General features: G+C 35.6%; 1 protein-coding gene across 1 annotated transcript; it reads left to right on the forward strand.

Annotated features, from left to right (window-relative positions):
* The first annotated feature begins 6,933 nt into the window (after positions 1–6,933).
* Positions 6,934–19,278, forward strand: LOC18425459 (formin-like protein 10). Its single transcript, XM_020662022.2, has 9 exons — positions 6,934–7,026; positions 7,171–7,276; positions 8,465–8,517; positions 8,836–9,571; positions 9,663–10,275; positions 10,350–10,549; positions 11,544–11,779; positions 12,101–12,933; positions 18,746–19,278. Exons 2-8 carry the CDS (start codon positions 7,177–7,179, stop codon positions 12,929–12,931), a joined length of 2,769 nt encoding a protein of 922 aa, XP_020517681.1. The 5' UTR covers positions 6,934–7,026; positions 7,171–7,176; the 3' UTR covers positions 12,932–12,933; positions 18,746–19,278.
* The last annotated feature ends 250 nt before the right edge of the window (positions 19,279–19,528 follow it).

The raw sequence follows: 19,528 nt of genomic DNA on the forward strand, positions 1-19,528 counted from the left end.
AAATCCAACCAACTTGGATAACTATCACCAAACTTGGTAATCAAATCAATCCCCATGGGCGTGCCACCCTTTGGTGGCCACACGTGGGCCCCACCAAATTCCCACTTGTATCAAATTGGTCCCCTATATTTATGGAGGGTTCCACATAATTTTAGAAGATATTTTATTTAAATTTTATATTTTTAAATCTTATATTTCATGTAAAACATTAGAAATTTAATTTCCCTTAATTTATAAATCTAAACGACAAAAATAAAATATTAGTAGATTAACAAAATTTCAAATAAATATTCTAACAATCATATATCATAAAATTAATTAAAACTAATTAATTTTGATGGGAATATGATCTGTTAGATCTAGGAATTTATCAATATACGTGAACATTTTACCTTCAACTGCGAACCACTATCCACTTAGCTTTCTCAAACAGACCCAACAGTTCCTACTATATGGTGCATAGGGGTAATATCCCATACATTTACATGTTTCATCATCATTGATGAATCTTAATATAGTTGTCTATGTACATGACGTATGATGATATAATGATGAGGTTTTAGCCATGTCTCTAAAGGTTATTCATCACACGCAAGGGCCACACAGTCCATTGGCTCTCATCTAGGTCAAGGCCACTAAATCCTTCTCGATTAATCACTATGCCTAGGTATCTTGGGCTTTTTCAAATTCAGTTGGCCTAGCACGTTGAGCCTAATCAGAGTATCGACAATCGCATTTGCCTAGTATGGCTCAAACAACAACCACACTTCCATTGAGTTTATGTTTAACTATATAAAATGCTCTTACAAGGCATTTAAAGGCCACATAAACCCAACAAATACATGTTACACCGAGTCACCATCTTTAATGGCGCGTGGTCAATTGTCAACCTCAATCTCAAAGATGATAAAGCATATAGGTCAAACCTCCAATAGAACAATAACTATTTACTAGGCTTACCTTCAATAGAACAAGAACTTTTTATAATGCTTAGATCTCAAATTAAGGCATACCCCTTAATAACCTAGATGAGAGAGATATCATCTCAATACTAAACCCTTAACACACAAGCCATGAGAGAGACATGGAAGATAATATAGAGAGAGAGATCCTCTACTACGTCGAGCATGCCCCTTCCTTTGATATGAGAAAGAGAGAGAGGTTTTCTATATGGGGCGTGCCCCTTATGTGTGTGTGCGAGAGAGAGAGAGAGAGAGAGAGAGAGAGAGAGAGAGAGAGTTTTTATGCTATTGCATGCCTCTCTAACTTCTTATGGGAGTGAGAGAAGAGAGATTAACAGTGTAGAGAAGGGTGACTAATGAAATTGGGGTTTCCATATCGTTGAATTCTTTGTTGAGGTTGAATTTGTAAAATTGATCTTGGGTGACTTGTGGGGTGATAGATATGAACGCTCAATTCTATAGTAATCATCAAGATCATATGAAATGTGCTAGAATCATTTATCATCTATTTTCTAAATAAATTTCCCATCAATTAAATTAAATATGAAAGTTTCAATAATAATATTGTGCTTTTTATTCTCAGGCACAAGCCTTTTCACACTTTCCTTATTTGATTTTCAAAACTTCCTCAAAATCAAAACCTTCCAAAACATAATGTCTTAAGCCTCAAGCCATCTTAGCTTGAGCAAACAAAAAGAAAGAAGCAAGGGGTGGGGCGTGCCACCCTACGTGGCATCTAATGGGCCGCACCAACTTTTTCATAGTGGGTCCATGTGCACTAATTGTCCCCATGCAACCACAAAATATTTTAAAATTAAAATATTGATTTTTAGAATTTATTAAATCTATTTGAATATTTAAATCAATATAGAATCAATATTTATGTTTTTATAAATCCAAATTTCATAAATAAAATACTCAGATATTAAAAAAAATCAAATAACAATCGTAAAATTCAAATAACATTAAAACAAATATAATTAAATACATTTGCTAGGAATTGGATCCATATGGTTTAAAAAAAATTAAAACTCTAGAGCAATCCACCTTTTACTGTGGACCACGATCCACTCTTGCTTTCTCAAACTGACCCAATCGTTCCCATGACCAACAGTAGGGGCTCATGATTGGGCCACCAAAGTCAGCCAATGAGCAAGGGGATGTAATCCGAGTTTGTGGATTTCAGGTTATCCCCTAGAGACGAACCAATGTCATCTAGACCTGGTGCAACCACAACTCTATGATGCACATAGATAATCTCTCGCATATTCGCATGCTTCACCCTGAAAGGTGGTTCGCTTTTCTGATACAGTTATCATATGTGCATGCCATGTGATGGTACGTTGATGAGGCTTTGACCTCCATCTCTAAGGGCTACCATCACACACAAGGGTCACATATTTGTTAGACTCACTCATCTGGGCATACTTCGACCTCATTAAGGGTATTAGTCATTATAATCTTTATCAGTTTAATCTCATGCCCAGATAACATGATTTTTTTCCAACCAACTGGCCTAGCATGTCAAATTCAGTCCGATATCAACAAACATCATTTGCTTAGTATTGTCCATACAAGACCACACTCCCACTGAGTTCAAGTTCCATTATATTACTTATAAGCCTTTAATGGCCATATATACCCAACATGATAGTGGATGCAAAATTTCATAGGTCTACAATGTGGACAAAAATTATGTAGGTCTATAATCTAGACAGCCATGACCATGAATCTAAGGGCATGTTTGGTTGGTGTTAAAATATTTCCCTAAAAATATTTTCACGATAAAATTGCCTCACACATGTTTGGTAAAAAAAGAAAACATATGAAAACTGAACCCATAGTAAAGTTTTAGCATAAAATGGTCTACTTTACATAAAAACAAAACCACACCTCAACCCATGGGAAAGGATTTCCTGATTTTTATTTTCACAAGTGGATCTACTGATCACTATACACTATTCACTATTTACCATATAATACACATTGTATAATATTTTATTATATTAAAGAATATATTTAATATATAAATTATATTTATATAATATTATATTGAATAATATATATATATATATATATATATATATATATATATATATATATATATATATATATATATATATATATATATATATATATATATATAATGGGTGTGGTTTCTATATGGTTGTAACCTTATACAATCCAATTAAGGCGCACATCCAAACTTTATCATAACATGTAATTTTGGTGTTAAAAGTTTTTAGAATTATCTGAAAATATATTTTTATATCTAATTATAAAATTTTAAACTCTAAAAATGGTGAAAATCAAGTAGATTTATAAACATATAACAATATTGAAAATGGACGGTCTAGATAATATTTTGCAAGATGCACTATTTTTGGGACTCAAATCTTTTTCTTATCATATTCTTACATCTCAATGCCGAGATGATCAAATAGAAGGTTTTTCAACATTAACGGACCTTTTTCGATGGATTTTTGAGGTGCATCTGTAATTCTACATTTTAAGGTCACAACCTTATATAAATTTTTTCCTAATATAATATAATATAATTTAAGCATATAAAGAATAAAGGAAAATGCTGAGATTAACATACTAGCTCATATAAACATATATGTTCATATGAACCCAACGGCTCAGATTGAATCTAGGCCAATCTGACAGTCACGACCTCATTTTTATATATATATATATATATATATATATTAACAAATCCAAATAATTTGAAAATTTGCGCGTGTATTCTTCAAAAATATAAGAAATTTTAGGCAAATATTCGGGGGTATTTTAGACAAATATTCGGGGGTATTTTGATCAATTTATATTTTGTGAATTATTTTTAAAATATTTTTAGTAGGTACGCCTAGATGGGAAGAATGGACGCTTGAACTTTTAAGTTATTTGGATATGTAGAAAAAAAATTAAAATTCAAATACGAAATGATGTCGTGACCATCAGATCGGTCCAAATTCAATTTGGGCCGTTGAACTCATATGTTCATATGAGCTAGTAGGCTAATCTCAGCATTTTTCAATAATAAATATATTTGCATTATAAATAATATATACTTATTACATTAGGGAAATCTTTCTATGTTCCCCAACAATTCCCCTTCCATCCAGCCGTCCATTTTTTATCAAGAGGGCCACTCACCATTTGATCTTAGATTTGACGTCTCAAAATATTTTATTTTTAGTTTTTTTAATACAATTTTTCTGAATATAAAATTTGGAACGTGCCATCTTCTCATTAGGGCGCACCTATAAAAAATATTAACAATAATTTTTCGATAAAAAATAATAATCAAAATACCTTTTGAAACTTTTAAGGGTATTTTGGTTATTTTATTTTATTGAAAATATTTTTTTTTATATTTTTCGTTAGTGCAAGTTTAATAGAGGAATGGATGTCCAAAAGTGGGTGTCAAAATAGTTTATAGAAAAAATTCAAAATAAAAATATTGTAGAAACGTGATATTGTGATTGGGTCAATCTTAGCCCTCCATTAAAAAATGAACGGTTGGATAAGGAGGATGATAGAACTTCTATGTTGTGGGGAACATAAAAGGCTTTCATACATAAAATATAATATTTATATTATGTTATACTAATATATATACAAAAATATTTATATTATATTATACTAATATATATACAAAAATATTTATATGTATTGTATAATATAGAGTATATTTTATTTCTATAAGAGATATTTACAATATAATATATTATATAATATTTTATATTAAATAATGCTTTTATATATTTAATTTATTTATAAAATATAAGTAAATTTATTAGATATATATAATTTAAAATTATTAAATATATATTTATAAAATATATTTAAATCAAGTTGCCGAATATATGGAATTCATTATACATTGCTTTTTAAACATGTTAACATGGAGAAAATAAAGTTTGCCAAAATTTTTTCCCCAAAGTGTTTACATAGATAAATATTTATCTTGTGTAAATAGTTACGCACCAACCAAATATGCACCAACAAAAGAAAGCTTAAAAAAAAGGTATTTTAAGAAATTTTTTAGAGTATTCATTCGATTCTTCACAAACAATTACAAAACCGTTGATCCAAAGCCAATATGCATTTGGAGTGATTGGGGATGCCTTTCATATCATAAAATTATAAATACATAAAAAACAAGGTGGACAAATTGGCAACAAGAAAACTGCTCATTTTGAAACTTCAATAACCCAACGGTTTCCTGGTGATATTAACTATCATAACCCATCAAAAAAACACGAGGATATCTCGCTCGGTTACTTTGGATTGCGGCTGTATCTTTCAAGGATTTTAACCCCAATCATATCTCACTTTTTAACTGACATCTCTTTTCAATTCCAAAAGACATTGTACTCCTTAGGAGTATGCTGTCTATTTACTCCCTCATATAAAACCCGACCTAGATTCCAAAATTTAAGGATATAAAATTCTACCGATATGATCAAGTTTATATAGAGCCGAGGCTTAAAACAATCAGATTAGAACTCATCTAAAAAATATCACTAGAAGAGGTTTTTTTTATGCTCAAATATACTCAAATTGTTCATCATGACATCAAGATGCATGGACATGCTAAAAAAATAATTTCAAATTTTAGAAATAAGGGATCTTGTAATTTATTTTTGGACCATCAATTTTTAAGATTTAAGATGCATGGACATGCGAAAAAAATGATTTTAAATTTTAGAAATAATGCATCTTGTAATTCATTTTTGGACCATCAATTTTTTAGATTTTCAAGTTTTTATAGATTTTTTTGATCTACATTATTTTTTAAGCTTTAAATTTTATAATTAAAGATGAAAATATATTTTAAGGCTATCACAAAGATTTTCAATATTGAAACCACGTTTATCAATACTATTTGAAGGTGCGCTTTATTTTGATTGTCAGCTCTATCCAAACTGCAGCCATCTCTTTAACAAATAGATTAATCTCAATATGTTAAGGTGCTATGGAGTCATTGTCCTCAACAAATTTTGAACACTTTTATACCTTGTTTTATAGATAGAGCATTTTCTTAATAAAAGTATTTTGTTTATTAGAAGAGGTGTGATGTGATTTACATGGGGTGTGAAATCACCCCCATCGAGTGGAGTACACTAGTGACATTTAATGATACATGTGGGTGATGTCACATTCTATGTAGATGACATCAAACCTCTCTTAATAATAAAAAATACTCTTAGTAAAAAACAACTTCATGTACAAAACAATGGTATAAAAATATCTAAATTTGTTGAATATAATGATAAATTAAGCCATAGTATGAGCACACTAATATAATCCTAAAAAAATTCCTATTTCTATCTTCAAAAAAATAATGTCTCAAGATTAAATAAAAACGGTTTGAGTTATGGAGGGTGAGATCAAAGTATCAAAAACCTCAAAATTTATTTATGAGATCGAAGTATTAAAAAACTCAAAATTTATTTATTTTTTAAAAATAACCGTCTAGTATTTGAGATTGAAAACAACCCTCTCTAAATACATCAATTTACTAAGGGAGTAGTACGTAAATTATGCTCACAGAGAAAGTATAGTATAATACCATTTATCTTTGGTATAATGTGAGACATTAATCTTGACTATTGAATGTAAAATTGGGTGGCTCCAATTAATCCATTGGCCAAACTCAAACTTTAAAATTTTTTTTTTTAAATTTTATGACACATCCAAACTATCAAACTTCACATCAAATGATTGTAAGTAATTGTGACCTCATTATCGCTCGTTGTATATAATCCCATTGTCCGGAGGGAGCATAACATGTGCTCATCCTAGAAATTTGAAACTTTGAAATGCCAAAGATCTGCCGAGACCCAAACGAAGACAAAAATATTTATATTGGCCAAGCGGGCTCCACACGTCTGCTTTTTGTGCCTTTCCACTCTCCTCTTTCTCTCCTCTTCTCTCTCTGCTGGATAGCGGCCTTGACGCCAGAGACCTTGAATTACATCCATTTCCATGGCGGCTTCTCCACGGAAAACATATATACCTGCATAAAGCGTCGAAGTTTTACTCGTATTTCGTGGTCAAGCTCGCTGAACTGCCTGGAATTTTTATTCATTCCTCTTTCTTTGATTTAGGCAGATCTACGCCTTTCTTAGGCTTTCTTTTTGTCTTTTTCCTCTTTTGGAGCTTGAAGGACGTGTTAAATGCCCTTGTTTTGTCACAGAGAGGGATGTTTAGAGACGATTTGATTAAAGGACACGATCTATATTTTCTTTTGACAAAAGGATACGATCTATGTTGGCAGGAATCAATGGTTCAGCTCTTAGTTGGTGAGTTTCTCTTTGTTTTGTTATGTGAATGGTCGTTTAATGCAGATTGATGTATTATAAGGAATATTTTAATGGAAAATATGATATATTGCATGAATAATTTGTGAATTGGATTTATTTCATGAATTTTGTTTATTCCGGACTCTCTATGATGTATTGTGTCTTTTAGGGTTTTCTTAATTAATATGGTTGGTTTAGTGTTCATTTACATCTGGATTAGGGTTTGTCCTTTTCCTTTTCAATGTATCACCTCAGGTTGTCATCAGTCGGTTTAATTTGAACTTGTTTTGCTTTATTTGGAGTTTCCAGAGAATCATTTGCGGGAAATTTTGATGAGTTGCCTTTCAAATTAATTGTGTATGGGGTTCATAATGAGCTCCATTTGCCATTTTCAGGCTTTTAGGTGTCTTTAGATGCTAATCTCCTCGCATTTCAATGCCAGTCTTCTTATAGAATCTGGATCATTTGCCTTAACATTACCTGTTTCACCATAGAATTTGAAAATCAGCTTCTATAGGGGAAATTCTGGTTCAATTAGCGTTACTTTACTAAATTTCAGGCTTCTTCTGGTTCCAGTTCTTCATCTCAACCCCTTCAATTTTGTTCTGTTATGGAAATTTGGTCTATTTTGAGTCGCTTTTGCGGTATATGGGCATTTTAGGGTCTGATTTGCTCAAGGTGAGATGAAATGCTTGTGTTGATATAGATTGGCAGGGCTTATTTTGATAAAAATAGAAATTCTTGATTGAAAATGTTCAATTGCCTTCTATAGCATAAAAGATTCCTCATTGAAGGCAAATAGCTCTGAAACCAATCTATTTCTGTTGAGGTTTAGAGACATTCTACATCTTTTAGGTTTGTAATAATTTTAACTGAGGATTTGATATTTTTACAATTCAAAATCGTTGTGCATTTGCATTTGTTTGAAGTTTGGTTTATTAAGTCGTGATCCTTTGATGGATTCATGATACTTTTATTTTTCATTTTCTTAAGATTAGTTGAACAATTTTAAAATGAAGGAAGAGGAGCTTCTGTTTATTAATTCATTGGAGGCTGCGAACTGTTTGGTCACCATTATAAGAAAGAGGAAAAAATTATGCTGTTGAAGGATAAGACGTGAACAAATGGACAGTGGCAAACTTGTTGACACTGTGGCATTTTTCTTTCTGTTGTGGATTTTGTTGGAAGGCTCAAGTGGACAGCAATTAAAAGAGGATTTCTTTTCTGGGACACCGGATATGGTAAGAACCTTCCCTTCACAATTTCCTTTCATCAACATATGTTTTCTCTATGCTTATCTTTGTATAGATTCATTGAATGTGATTATCATGCATAAATTTCGTCAATTTCTCAATTTTTTGAGGCAAGGTGATGTTGTAAATTTCAGCAATTGTACCTTGTATTAGTGTTCCTGAGCCTGTGTGTAATTACAAACTTCATCAGAATCTTTTATTTGCCGGAGCATTTCCTGGACTTTGAACTCATAAGCATGACCTAGCTTATTGTGGATGTTCACTGCATTGTATTCCACTGAGAATTGTTTGGAATTGTTTTTATAGGTGGAGCAACTGTGGATGATATGCCAATCAGATATTGAACCTAATGGGGTATTTGAGAAAAACTCATATTTTGATTATTCTCCCAAGATGGCCATTCAATCCTCTGAAATCAATGTGGGTGCTGATTCTGAGGCCCTACACAGTTTACTGAATAACATAGCTCATCTACCACCTGATATGAAGCGTGAAATTCTGGACTGTCTCAATAAGAAACATATTTTTCATGGTATTTCTGGTGAAGATTCCAGGCGTGGAAGTCGGTATCTCGAGCATCTAGATTCTCTTCTTGGTTGGAGAAGTTCTTTGAGACGCAAGTTGGGTGACTCATTAAAACAAAACATAGGAGTGACCCTTTCTAATTCATTTGAACCACCTGCCCCTTCGCCTGCACCTTCTTCTTCACAAGCTTCTGAAAGTATGAATGGTCCTTCTCCTGCTGAAGGTCCAAAACAACCTTTGCATTCTTCCCCTCCAGGCCCCCAAGTCTTAGCTGGGGTGCCATCTTCAGTTAGCGGGCATGCTTCTGTAAGTCCTAGTGGTGCTCCTCCAGGGGGTGGTTCTAACACTAAAAGTGTGGTTGTACTTGCTGTTGTCATAACTGCATTATCGACATTTCTTTGTGCTGGTTTCCTTTTCTGTCTCTATTACAAATGTTGTAGAGATGCCAATGCCTCTAGCGATGGAACAAAAGATGAACGACCTCTACTCACCCTAAGCATGAGTGATTTCTCAATTGGTAAGTAGACATAATCAGATCCATTAAAATGAAACTTTCTACATGGGAATCGGTAAAGTTTTGATTATATTTACAACTTTTGAAATGTTAGGTTCTTCTGAAAAATCATTTCCATCTGATGGCCTGTCAATGAGTAAAGAAAAGTTTAGAAGCATGTCTTTTCCCTCAAACTCGAACAAGAATGGATGGGTTATTGATGTGCAGAACTCATCCTTCATGCCTGTACAAAATGGTCAGTTGTTAACATCGGGGACATCTGTCGCTCCTGCAACTCAGCTCGGCTCGGATAAGCCCATCTCTATACCATCACACACCAATATGTCATCATCAAAGCCACCTAGTTCACCTAGCCCAGCACCGCCACCTCCACCAATGATGCCTTTAGGAAGCAAACCAGGCCCTCGCCCTCCTGGTCCTCCTCCACCACCACCACCCACCTTTCCCAAGGTTGCAAAACCTGCTCCTCCCCCTTTGCCAAAAGGTCCTAGCCCCCCACCTCGACCACCATTTTCAAGTTCAATCAATTCAAAGGCAGCCCAAACCCCACCAACTGGGCTGGGTCAGTCTAGCAGAACTGAACAAAGTGGTACAATGCTCGAAGTTGAAGCCCCAAAAGCCAAGTTGAAACCATTCCATTGGGATAAGGTTCTTGCGAACCCTGATCACTCTATGGTTTGGCATCAGATAAGATCCGGGTCTTTTCAGTAAGATTCTTGGAACCTCAACATTTGTTTCCTTCTAGTTATCATTTGTTAATTTGTAAAACTTTCATTTTTAGGTTTAATGAAGAGATGATAGAGACTCTTTTTGGATATAATACTGCGAACACACAGAAAGGCGAGCCAAAGAAAGAGTCTCTTCGTGATTCTCCTAGTACATATATTCAAATTCTTGACCCCAAGAAGTCTCAGAATTTGTCAATTCTTCTACGAGCTTTGAATGTTACAACTGAAGAAGTGTGTGATGCACTTTTGGAAGGTGATGCATCATCTTACATTTTTTTTTTTGGCGAATGCTATAAATTACAATTTGGCTTTTTCGTAGTGGCAACAAGTGCACAGATACTGCTTACCTTAGCTTATCTCATTTTTAGGAAATGGATGGTGTGTGCGTGTTAACTGAACAGAACAATACCAGATGTCTTGTTCCTTTCATACTTGGGATTTTGTGGTTAAATAGTCTGGAGAATCTGAGATATACTTGAGTCTGTCGCCCCATTCATATTACTCTATTTGGATCTTGGAAAATTGAGTTGCCAATGTTGGTTATCTTTTGACAATTGCAACACTATGTTTGAATATCAGTGTGATTATGTCTCTGCTGTCTATCATCTTCTGCTGTATGATTATGGTGTTTGATTTGATGCATATATATTATGGTTTATACTGGTTTGAAATATGGAATTTAATATCTACATAGATTGCTTATATTACACTCATCTAGCACTGCCTCAGTAAAAGCCTTAGTGGATTTATGGGGCACTTCATAGCATGCTTGCACATGGCCATTATACCTGGTTTTGAATTCTGTTCCATTAAGCTTAATCTATGATGCAGAGATCTGCTTTTTGTTCATATGGATTCTATATAGGTGGATCGACCTAGTTATCTTGTATGCTGCCATGAGTGGGCATTGCTTGCTGTTTCAATGTCCTTAATCTCGAGTTTGGATTTAGACACTGATATGCACATCAATTGGATCTTCCTAATTTTCTTTATAAGTAAAACCGTTTTTGTGGCACAGTAACTGCAAATAAATAGATGACTATTGAAATTTGGATATTAGGCATGTTTGGGTTCAAAATGTTCTGGGTCCATCCATCGCTGCTGTCTCGTTAATTTTTGGTGGTCATGCATTACAGTTCATGGCCAAATATAGTGCGCTTTTTATAGTTAAGTAACTTGAGGTAAAGATGAGATATTGTTAATATAATTGATGTGCTTCTCTTTTGGACATGTTCTTCCTTGACCAGGAAACGAGCTAAGTATTGAACTCCTTGAGACTTTGTTGAAGATGGCTCCGACCATGGATGAAGAAAGGAAGTTGAGAGCTTATTCAGGTGAGCTTTCGCAACTTGGCACTGCAGAAAGGTTTCTCAAGGCCTTGGTTGATATTCCATTCGCTTTCAAGCGCTTTGAGGCATTACTCTATATGGGTTCTCTTGACGAGGAAGTCTCCTGTGTGAAGGAGTCCTTTGTGACTTTGGAGGTGGGTACAATGCTCCTCTTCTTGATCCTTACTGTGGATTCCATAATAAATACAGATGTAAAACTATTTATTTGTGAGGCTAATTGTCACAGCAGATGTTCCTTGGCTGTTGATGCAGACAGTTTATTTACCTTTTAAAAGAACTGAAAATAGTATGATTTAGGCTGACTGTCTACGTTGGTTATTTTTCTAATGATGAGGCCCACATGTTACTAGTACTCAAATGGCATGTACATGCTTATGTGCCTCATATGCATAAATTCACGTATTTATGTCTAATCTTTTAGATTGTTGATTACCATAGCTTTCTCCATGTTATAGGTTGCGTGCAAGGAACTGAGAAACAGTCGCTTGTTTGTGAAACTCCTTGAAGCCGTTCTTAAGACTGGCAACCGCATGAATGATGGGACATTCCGTGGTGGTGCGCAAGCTTTCAAGCTCGACACTCTCTTGAAACTGTCTGATGTGAAGGGAACAGATGGCAATACCACATTACTCCATTTTGTGGTTCAAGAAATCATCCGCTCTGAAGGAGTGCGTGCTGCGCGTGTTGCTAGACATGGTAGCAGCATATCAAGCTGTAATTCAGAGGAGAATTTTGAGGAGAGTCCAAATGAAATGGGAGATCATTATAGGAGCCTCGGCTTGCAGGTTGTTGCCAGCTTGGGCAGTGAGCTTGAGAATGTTAGAAAAGCAGCAGCAATAGATGCTGACTCTCTAACAAACACTGTGTCCAGGCTTGGGCGTGGTTTGATAAAAATAAAGGACCTTGTTGAGAAGGATATGAAGGTCGACCAGCACAGAGGGTTCACTCGAACAGTTGAGTCTTTTCTGGCCCATGCAGAACCTGAGCTTTCTCAGCTGCTAGAAGAAGAGAAGAGAATAATGGCTGTTGTGAAAGGGACCACTGATTATTTCCATGGGGATGCTGTGAAGGATGAAGGGCTCCATTTGTTTGTGATTGTACGTGACTTTCTAGCTATGTTGGATAAGGTGTGTAAGGAGGTTGGAAAAACACCAAGGTGGGTATCTCAAACATCCAAAATGAAGGTTGCCCAAACCCGAGTGACGTTGGGACCCAATCCAAAGCATTTACCTTTTCCTCGCATATTACATCGAAGACCAGATAGCTCTGACGATGATAGTCCGTAGAGGTATGCCATGTTTTGTTTATGTCTAGCAAATGCTGATACTTTTCTCTGGGATAAACACTTTGTAAACTTTTGCTAAATAGTTTGAAGTTTTATAATGAACTGCTCAAAAAGAAAAAAAGGTTTTATAATGAGATTAATATCCCTGTTGAGTTGCTTTTTGGTTTTCTGAAGTAATGATCTTCCGATTTAGTTTTTGGACATATTTAAAAAAAAAAATCAGTCTTTTGACCAATGGGAGGGCATAATGATGTGCTCTATATACTTTCTGCTGCAACTATTCCATACTCCATAGTATGAATCACAAATTGCTGCTGGGGAATCATGTCCATTGGTAGTTATATCTGATACCCTCATTTTTGTGTGGCTCAGTCAGCTTTCTCTTGCACAGCTATGTAGCATCTAGATGAGGATGGTCTCCAGAGGGTTTATACTGTGTGGAAATACAACTTATGAAGTAATGTTGGGGATGAAAGTTGTTTGAGAATAGTTGTTCGGAAGGGCCACTAGGTACTATGTTTGAGATCAGGATGGTACTATGGAACTGTAAAAGTTAACCTTGCTCTTATCCCATGTTCTTGATGTGTGGGCATGTGCCAAGAACCATGACATGCATGTCCAAGGTACAGAACCCAAAACTCAGAAATCCCATGGTGATTCATAGGTGATTCCTTACACAAAATCATCTCTTTTCTTGAAGACTTTCCTGAAGATATCCCTGGCTAGAGGTCCTAGTTTTTTCTGCGTGTGTTTACTAATTCCATTTTCTCTCCCCCTATCCTACTATACATCTCTATTTGTGTGTGTTCCTTGGGTGCAACTCGGTGCGTAGTTTTTCCCATTTGAGAATGTTTAGGTGAAAGAGATAAACAATCAAATATCTCTTTGCGAGTCTCTCCCCTAACAAAAATTCCCTGGGCATTTTCAGTAACGAAAACTTATATCTTTTCAATTATGGAAAGTGTAGTGGTTATGAGACTCTTCCTTCAATATCTGCTTTCCGAAAATCACAAATGTGGCCAGAAAGCAAGGTTATGAGTTCGTTAGATAAGGGGAATGGGTTGTTGGCCTGGCCTATGTGAGAGATATTGGAGTTGTTATATTTGTACCCTTGGACACCTTACCGAATGAAAGGGTTATCAGGAGCATAGGCTTATCCATGCATCGGGATCCCCTGGTAAATGTTTAACAAATTGCATGCCTGAAGTTTTGATGGGAGGGTGATGGGAATTCCATGCCTCCAAAATATGGCACAAGGACGCGTCACCAACAGTGATGGCTTTCCTGATACTATAACACTAGGATCCTTGCAGCAGAAGCCTCCAACCTGTTAGTCGCCATCCAAAATTTTGGTTTAGGAAGGTTTTTTGCGTTTTCACTTTTTGGGGTGTTGGAGAGTATGGAGAAGTATTCTGAGCTATGTTTGTATTCCGTGCATGATTTTGAAGTCTCAATCGGCTTTCTCTATTGGTTAGCCTATAAGAATAGAATCCGTGCAGTTGACATCTCCAGCATATAAGGTGCTATCTAAGAGCTTTGCTTTCTAAGCAGGAAGTAGGCTGAAATAGTGAACCAAATTTTGTTCCATTGTGATCTTGCACAAACAGTTGTGATTTAAGTCTGTAGCTCCCGAACTAAGCTTGAATTGAAACATTTGTGTAGTTTGCTAATGGCTTTGAGTGGGTTTGGGCACAAAGATTCCCTGCTTGTACTGTAGCTTTTTCTGGCAGGTTTCTGGATTTTCTCCAAGTACTATCCAGAAACCAGTTTTAGAGGAGGCTACGGTGCCCCAGATAATCCAACATGATGTCATACAGGTCGAGAGGCTGTCAGTGAAAGAAGTCAAAGTTAAGGATCATTCTCGGGTGTTGTTAATTTGAGGATTCTAAGATTGTAACATTAAGTTAGGCTTGCAGTTGAGCCAGCCTACGTCAAGATGATCATTCATTGAGTGGCTTGTGTTGGGAGAGTGTCATTTGGGAGGCAAAAAGGGTCACCTCTTTAGGAACTGAGGGTTCTCTCTCTACACCCTAATCTAGCAATAGCTACCTTACGAATTTGTATTCTTGGGCTCCCTCCATTGTCACACCAAATGGCCACTGCCTGTTGTGCCTCTCTTTCCAAACCATCAAACATGCCGTACCATACCCCTTCATTGCTATTTTAGTTTAATGAGAAAAGGGTACAATAAATCCATCAAAAGAATTGTGGAACGAAAATTAGGGGGGTAAGTACAATAAGTTGTTGAACTTTGATTGGTCTGATTTTTTTGGGAAGCCAAGAAAGACATTTTTTTTTAAATTCCTTTCTATTAATAATTTGTTTATCCACTTCATGCATTAGTTTGCATACATGTGCTTCCATGAATTAATAGGTATTTTCATTGTGAAAAACAAATATTTACTGATGCACTTCTATTATGTAACCAATAACACGCATATGACCAGTTTGTTTTGTGATTCATCATATTCTGAGCATTATAAGAAGGAAAAAGTTTATATAAGGTTGCAACCTTAAAATGTAGAATTACAGATGCACCTAAAAAATCCATCGGAAAAGGTTTTTTTAATGTTGAAAAACCCTCTAATTGATCATCTCGACAATGAGATGAATGAATATGAAAAAAAAATAGTTTAAGAGTCCAAGAAATAGTGCATCTTCCAACACATTATCTAGATTGTCCAATTTCAAGATTTAATTTCAAGATTTTCATATGTTTATAGATCTACTTGATTTTAACCATTTTCGGAGTTTAAAATTTTATAATTAGATATGAAAATAGATTTTGAGATAATCCTAAGATTTTTTTACACCAAAATTACGTGTTATGATAAAATTTGGAGGTGCACCTTAATTGGATTGTTTAAGGTTGCAACCTTATAGAAACCACACCCTTATAAGAATTTTAGAATCATATATTCAGATGACCTCTGCCTTTTGGGGTTTGTGGCCTTTAAACGCCTTGAGAGCATGTAAAAACTCATAATCATAGTGGATGTGTACTCCATAGGGTACATGTGAATGCGCTGAAGAGAGTAACCCTTGTGCTATTGCAATCCTGTATGTTCATTCTTATGGATATGACTGTATGTTCATCCTTATGGATATGAATTGTCCTTAGAGGGGAATCCGTAATCCACATACTAGATTTGTATCTTCACAATTTATAGGTCAATTTTGATGGGCCAATCATGGACCCTTGCGATTAATTGTAGGTCATGGGCTGCTCTACTTTGAGAAGATAGTTTTGAGGGTCATGGATTTTTAGCATAGGTGGAGTGCCTCAGCAATTCGCATGTTCCTGACCTGCTGGATCCAATCCTCTTCTAAAAGTGTTAGTTTATGGCTTATAAAAATAGTGGGACACTAAGATAATCATTGCATATTTTATTTTTTCTCTGTAGGAATTTTCAATTCAATTTTTTTTTTTGGAATTAAAAATTCAATTTATTTTATAAAATATTTTGTGCCATTTTAGAATTCTTTGGAGCAAAGAAAAATTATAGGGGCCAATGTGGGGCCCAATGGTGCCATCGACCCCACATGGGGGCTACCCATCTTGGGTGGATAGGGGGCCCAGTAGGGTTCCACGCCCCACATTAGCACCCCTCGCATCATCATTATAGCTGATTTAGGGAATGGAGGGCTCAGGTTAAATCTCTTTTTACCCCACAGATCACCATAGATCTAATGATCCAAATCGAATCCCAATTTGAAATGGCTTATCCTAGACCTCATGTGGCACTTTAAATAAGGGGTCACCCCCTCATTCTCAGCGCCTCAAATCAGAGCCTCTCTCTCTCTCTCTAGGTGCACACACCACCTAGAAAGAGTCCTAGGGTGGCACACACCCGTAGGTACTCCAGTAGGAGGCATGCCAGACCATCTAAGTCAGGGGAGGTGCCACTCCAGGCCCAGGTCAGGCCTAGGACATCATGCCTCAGAAAAAAGGGTCTTAAATCCTAATTGTGTTCTCAGTATTCTCTCTATTCGTTATGCTCTCAGCCCCAGGTTGAATTAGGGTTTGCCATAGTAGCTTCCCACCTTGAAAGCAGGGACCATAAGATCACTGCACCATTGGTGTGGAGTGGGTTGTACTAAATCCTACGGAGGCGATCCTAGGCAAATCTTCATTCAATCAAGTGGCTTCCTAGTTCTTGATTTATATTTCATAATTATTTAATTCTTTCTTTACGAATAAAATTCATGTTTAGAGGCGGTAATTGTGTGATCCTTAGACTGTAGTAGAGTTTATTTTTTATTATAGTGTTGTAAGTGGCCCTTTTAAGGAGACAAGCCAGTAAAATAAAACAAATAAAATGAAAAAAAGTTGATTTCATATATTGTACTTGTTCTGCATTGCCACCTCTCACTGCCTTCATCTCTGTTTCCTTCTCAGCATAACTTTGGGCATTCACTTCTACAAGGGATTGCTGAGAGAAACTAGGATTGAAATTGCTCAAAAGAGATGTAATCTTAAGTTCTTAGGTTAGGTTAGAAAGACAACTAAACATTATCCGGTTGAGTAGAGAGGGTCTAGAAATTCATACTTTGGGTAGAGAGAGAGAGAGAGAGAGAGAGAGAGAGAGAGAGTTCCTAGTTTTGGGAAGTGAAGGAGAGCTTGGAGCTGTTTGGGTTGGGAAGAAACAAAATGTCCCCAGCCATGTTCCACCAACAGGCAGCGAGAATATGTCCTAGTCAACAAAAGTAGGTGGGAGAGAAAGCGACTGCAATTGGGGCCCTTAGACAAGGGTTGCTTGGGAACTAAAATGTCAATAAAAAGTGGCAACAATGAAGGATAAAGCAAACCAGTGGTAGTTTTGGAAAGTGTGAAGGATGGTGGCATTGTTTGAGATTCTTACAAAACTAAGGTGGCAAAAATTAGGTTTCCCTTTACTTAATGTACTCTTTGAAGGTCCTTGATGTAATTCTCCTACAAAGGAAGTTCTATCATGAATAGCTCGCAAACTTTGAGGCTAATTTCTGGGACTTCTTTCGGTGCTTACTTTTGTTTCCTTAGTTGTCTTTTAGTTTCTTGATAGAAGTTACTTGCTGATCATTTTCTTCTCTTTTGAATGGAATTATTACTCATAAGAAAAATGTGTTTTGGTTGCATTGTGGAGTAATTTTTATCCGCACGTCATTGTATTACCTGAGACAATGGAATATGTTTCTCACAACCGATCCAGCTGTGAGTGGGATGCATTAGAACTTTTGTCTTCATAATAGTTCACAAATCTTCTTTTTGATAAATGATATAGTTCATATATATGAGTTGTCCAATTATCATAAAGCTGTGACTAATTATGATGGATGATCATTTCCAAAATGAAAAAGAAAGGAATTGTTTTAGTGACTGTGTAATACGATTAGATGACGCATTTCCTTGTGAAATTTTTTGACACATTTCCTTGTGAAATTTTTTTGCAAATATTCTGCATGACTGGTGACCATGATCAGTGATTGGTTCTGGTTGCGGTGAAAGTTAGCAAGTTTTTCTATTAGTATTCCTCATTTTTCATATACAGTCCCTGACTTCAGTCCTAAGGTGGTGGCCTTCCAACTTTTTTGTTTTGGGCAGTGTAATTTGTTTTTCTATATTTTTATAGCTCTCTTTTACTCTTTCCTCATTTTTCTTCCTTCTCAGAATCCTTTCAGTTTTTTATTCTTTTCCCGCATCTCTGGTGGTTGCAAAACAAAATCTTTTGCATGGGTTTTGTGTTCTTGCGAATGTGAGTATTGATTTTAGTTAACATTCTTAAAAAAAAAAATGTGAGTATTATTTTTACCTATTCTCTTTCTGGTGTCTGCACAGAAAACTCTAGCTATGGTGCAAAGGACATTTTTCCCCAAAAATTCAGTGGCTAGTTGTCCTTCTTGCTTCATATGATGGATGAGATCCCGTAGTTTTGGATTAACAGATTCTTTTAGAGGTGGCTTATTAGAACATGGCAAATTTTGCTGTCTTAAAACAAGGCGCCAGGCAATCAAAGTTCTTGTCAAATCAAATCCTCAGAACTTTGAATTGTGGCTGAGATGCAAGGACATATTTCCTGCCTGGGATGTCATCCTTGCCAGAGGTCTAATAGTACAAATGTTATGACTTAAGCTGAAAGGATGTTGACGATGATGATGCCAATGGTGGTCATAGCGGTGATGATAGTACTGTTGATAACAATGTAAACTCCCAAAAATCCCACTTTTCCCTGTGTCTTGTAAGTAAATTCTCTTTTCTTTCTTTTTTTCCTTAATTAGAGGCAAAGCTTTGAGATGCCTGGAGACTCGGGTGTCTTTGAGCATTTTTTGACAAACGGAATTTATCATGATTGGTTGTTTAGATTTAGAAAATATTTGCACAAGTGTTCATAATATCTTTTTTTTTATTATTTATAAAGTTAACCTTAAATTGAAGAAGGGGTATATTCATAATATCTTGAAATGACAAAAGATGAACATGTTTCTCTTCTCATTGATAATTTGTCCCAATTGCAGTTTGGATTTATTGGATTTTATTTTATCCCCCTTTTTTAGTGGCTCCCGATCCCCAAAATTCTCTGAAATGTGAATATTAACTTGAAATATCATGTCAAGTTTCAAG

Source organism: Amborella trichopoda, chromosome 2 (genome assembly GCF_054954075.1).
Source record: "Amborella trichopoda isolate Santa Cruz 75 chromosome 2, AtrichopodaSantaCruz75HAP2 v2.0, whole genome shotgun sequence".
In the NCBI taxonomy this organism is placed as follows: Eukaryota; Viridiplantae; Streptophyta; class Magnoliopsida; order Amborellales; family Amborellaceae; genus Amborella; species Amborella trichopoda.

Bases quoted from the DNA above. Each gene is read 5' to 3' on its own strand.
- LOC18425459 (XM_020662022.2), top strand. From the start codon at position 7,177: ATGTTTAGAGACGATTTGATTAAAGGACACGATCTATATTTTCTTTTG. The intron at 8,518-8,835 runs GTAAGAACCTTC...TTGTTTTTATAG, and splicing joins TTTCTGGGACACCGGATATG to GTGGAGCAACTGTGGATGAT. The intron at 10,276-10,349 runs GTAAGATTCTTG...TTTCATTTTTAG, and splicing joins ATAAGATCCGGGTCTTTTCA to GTTTAATGAAGAGATGATAG.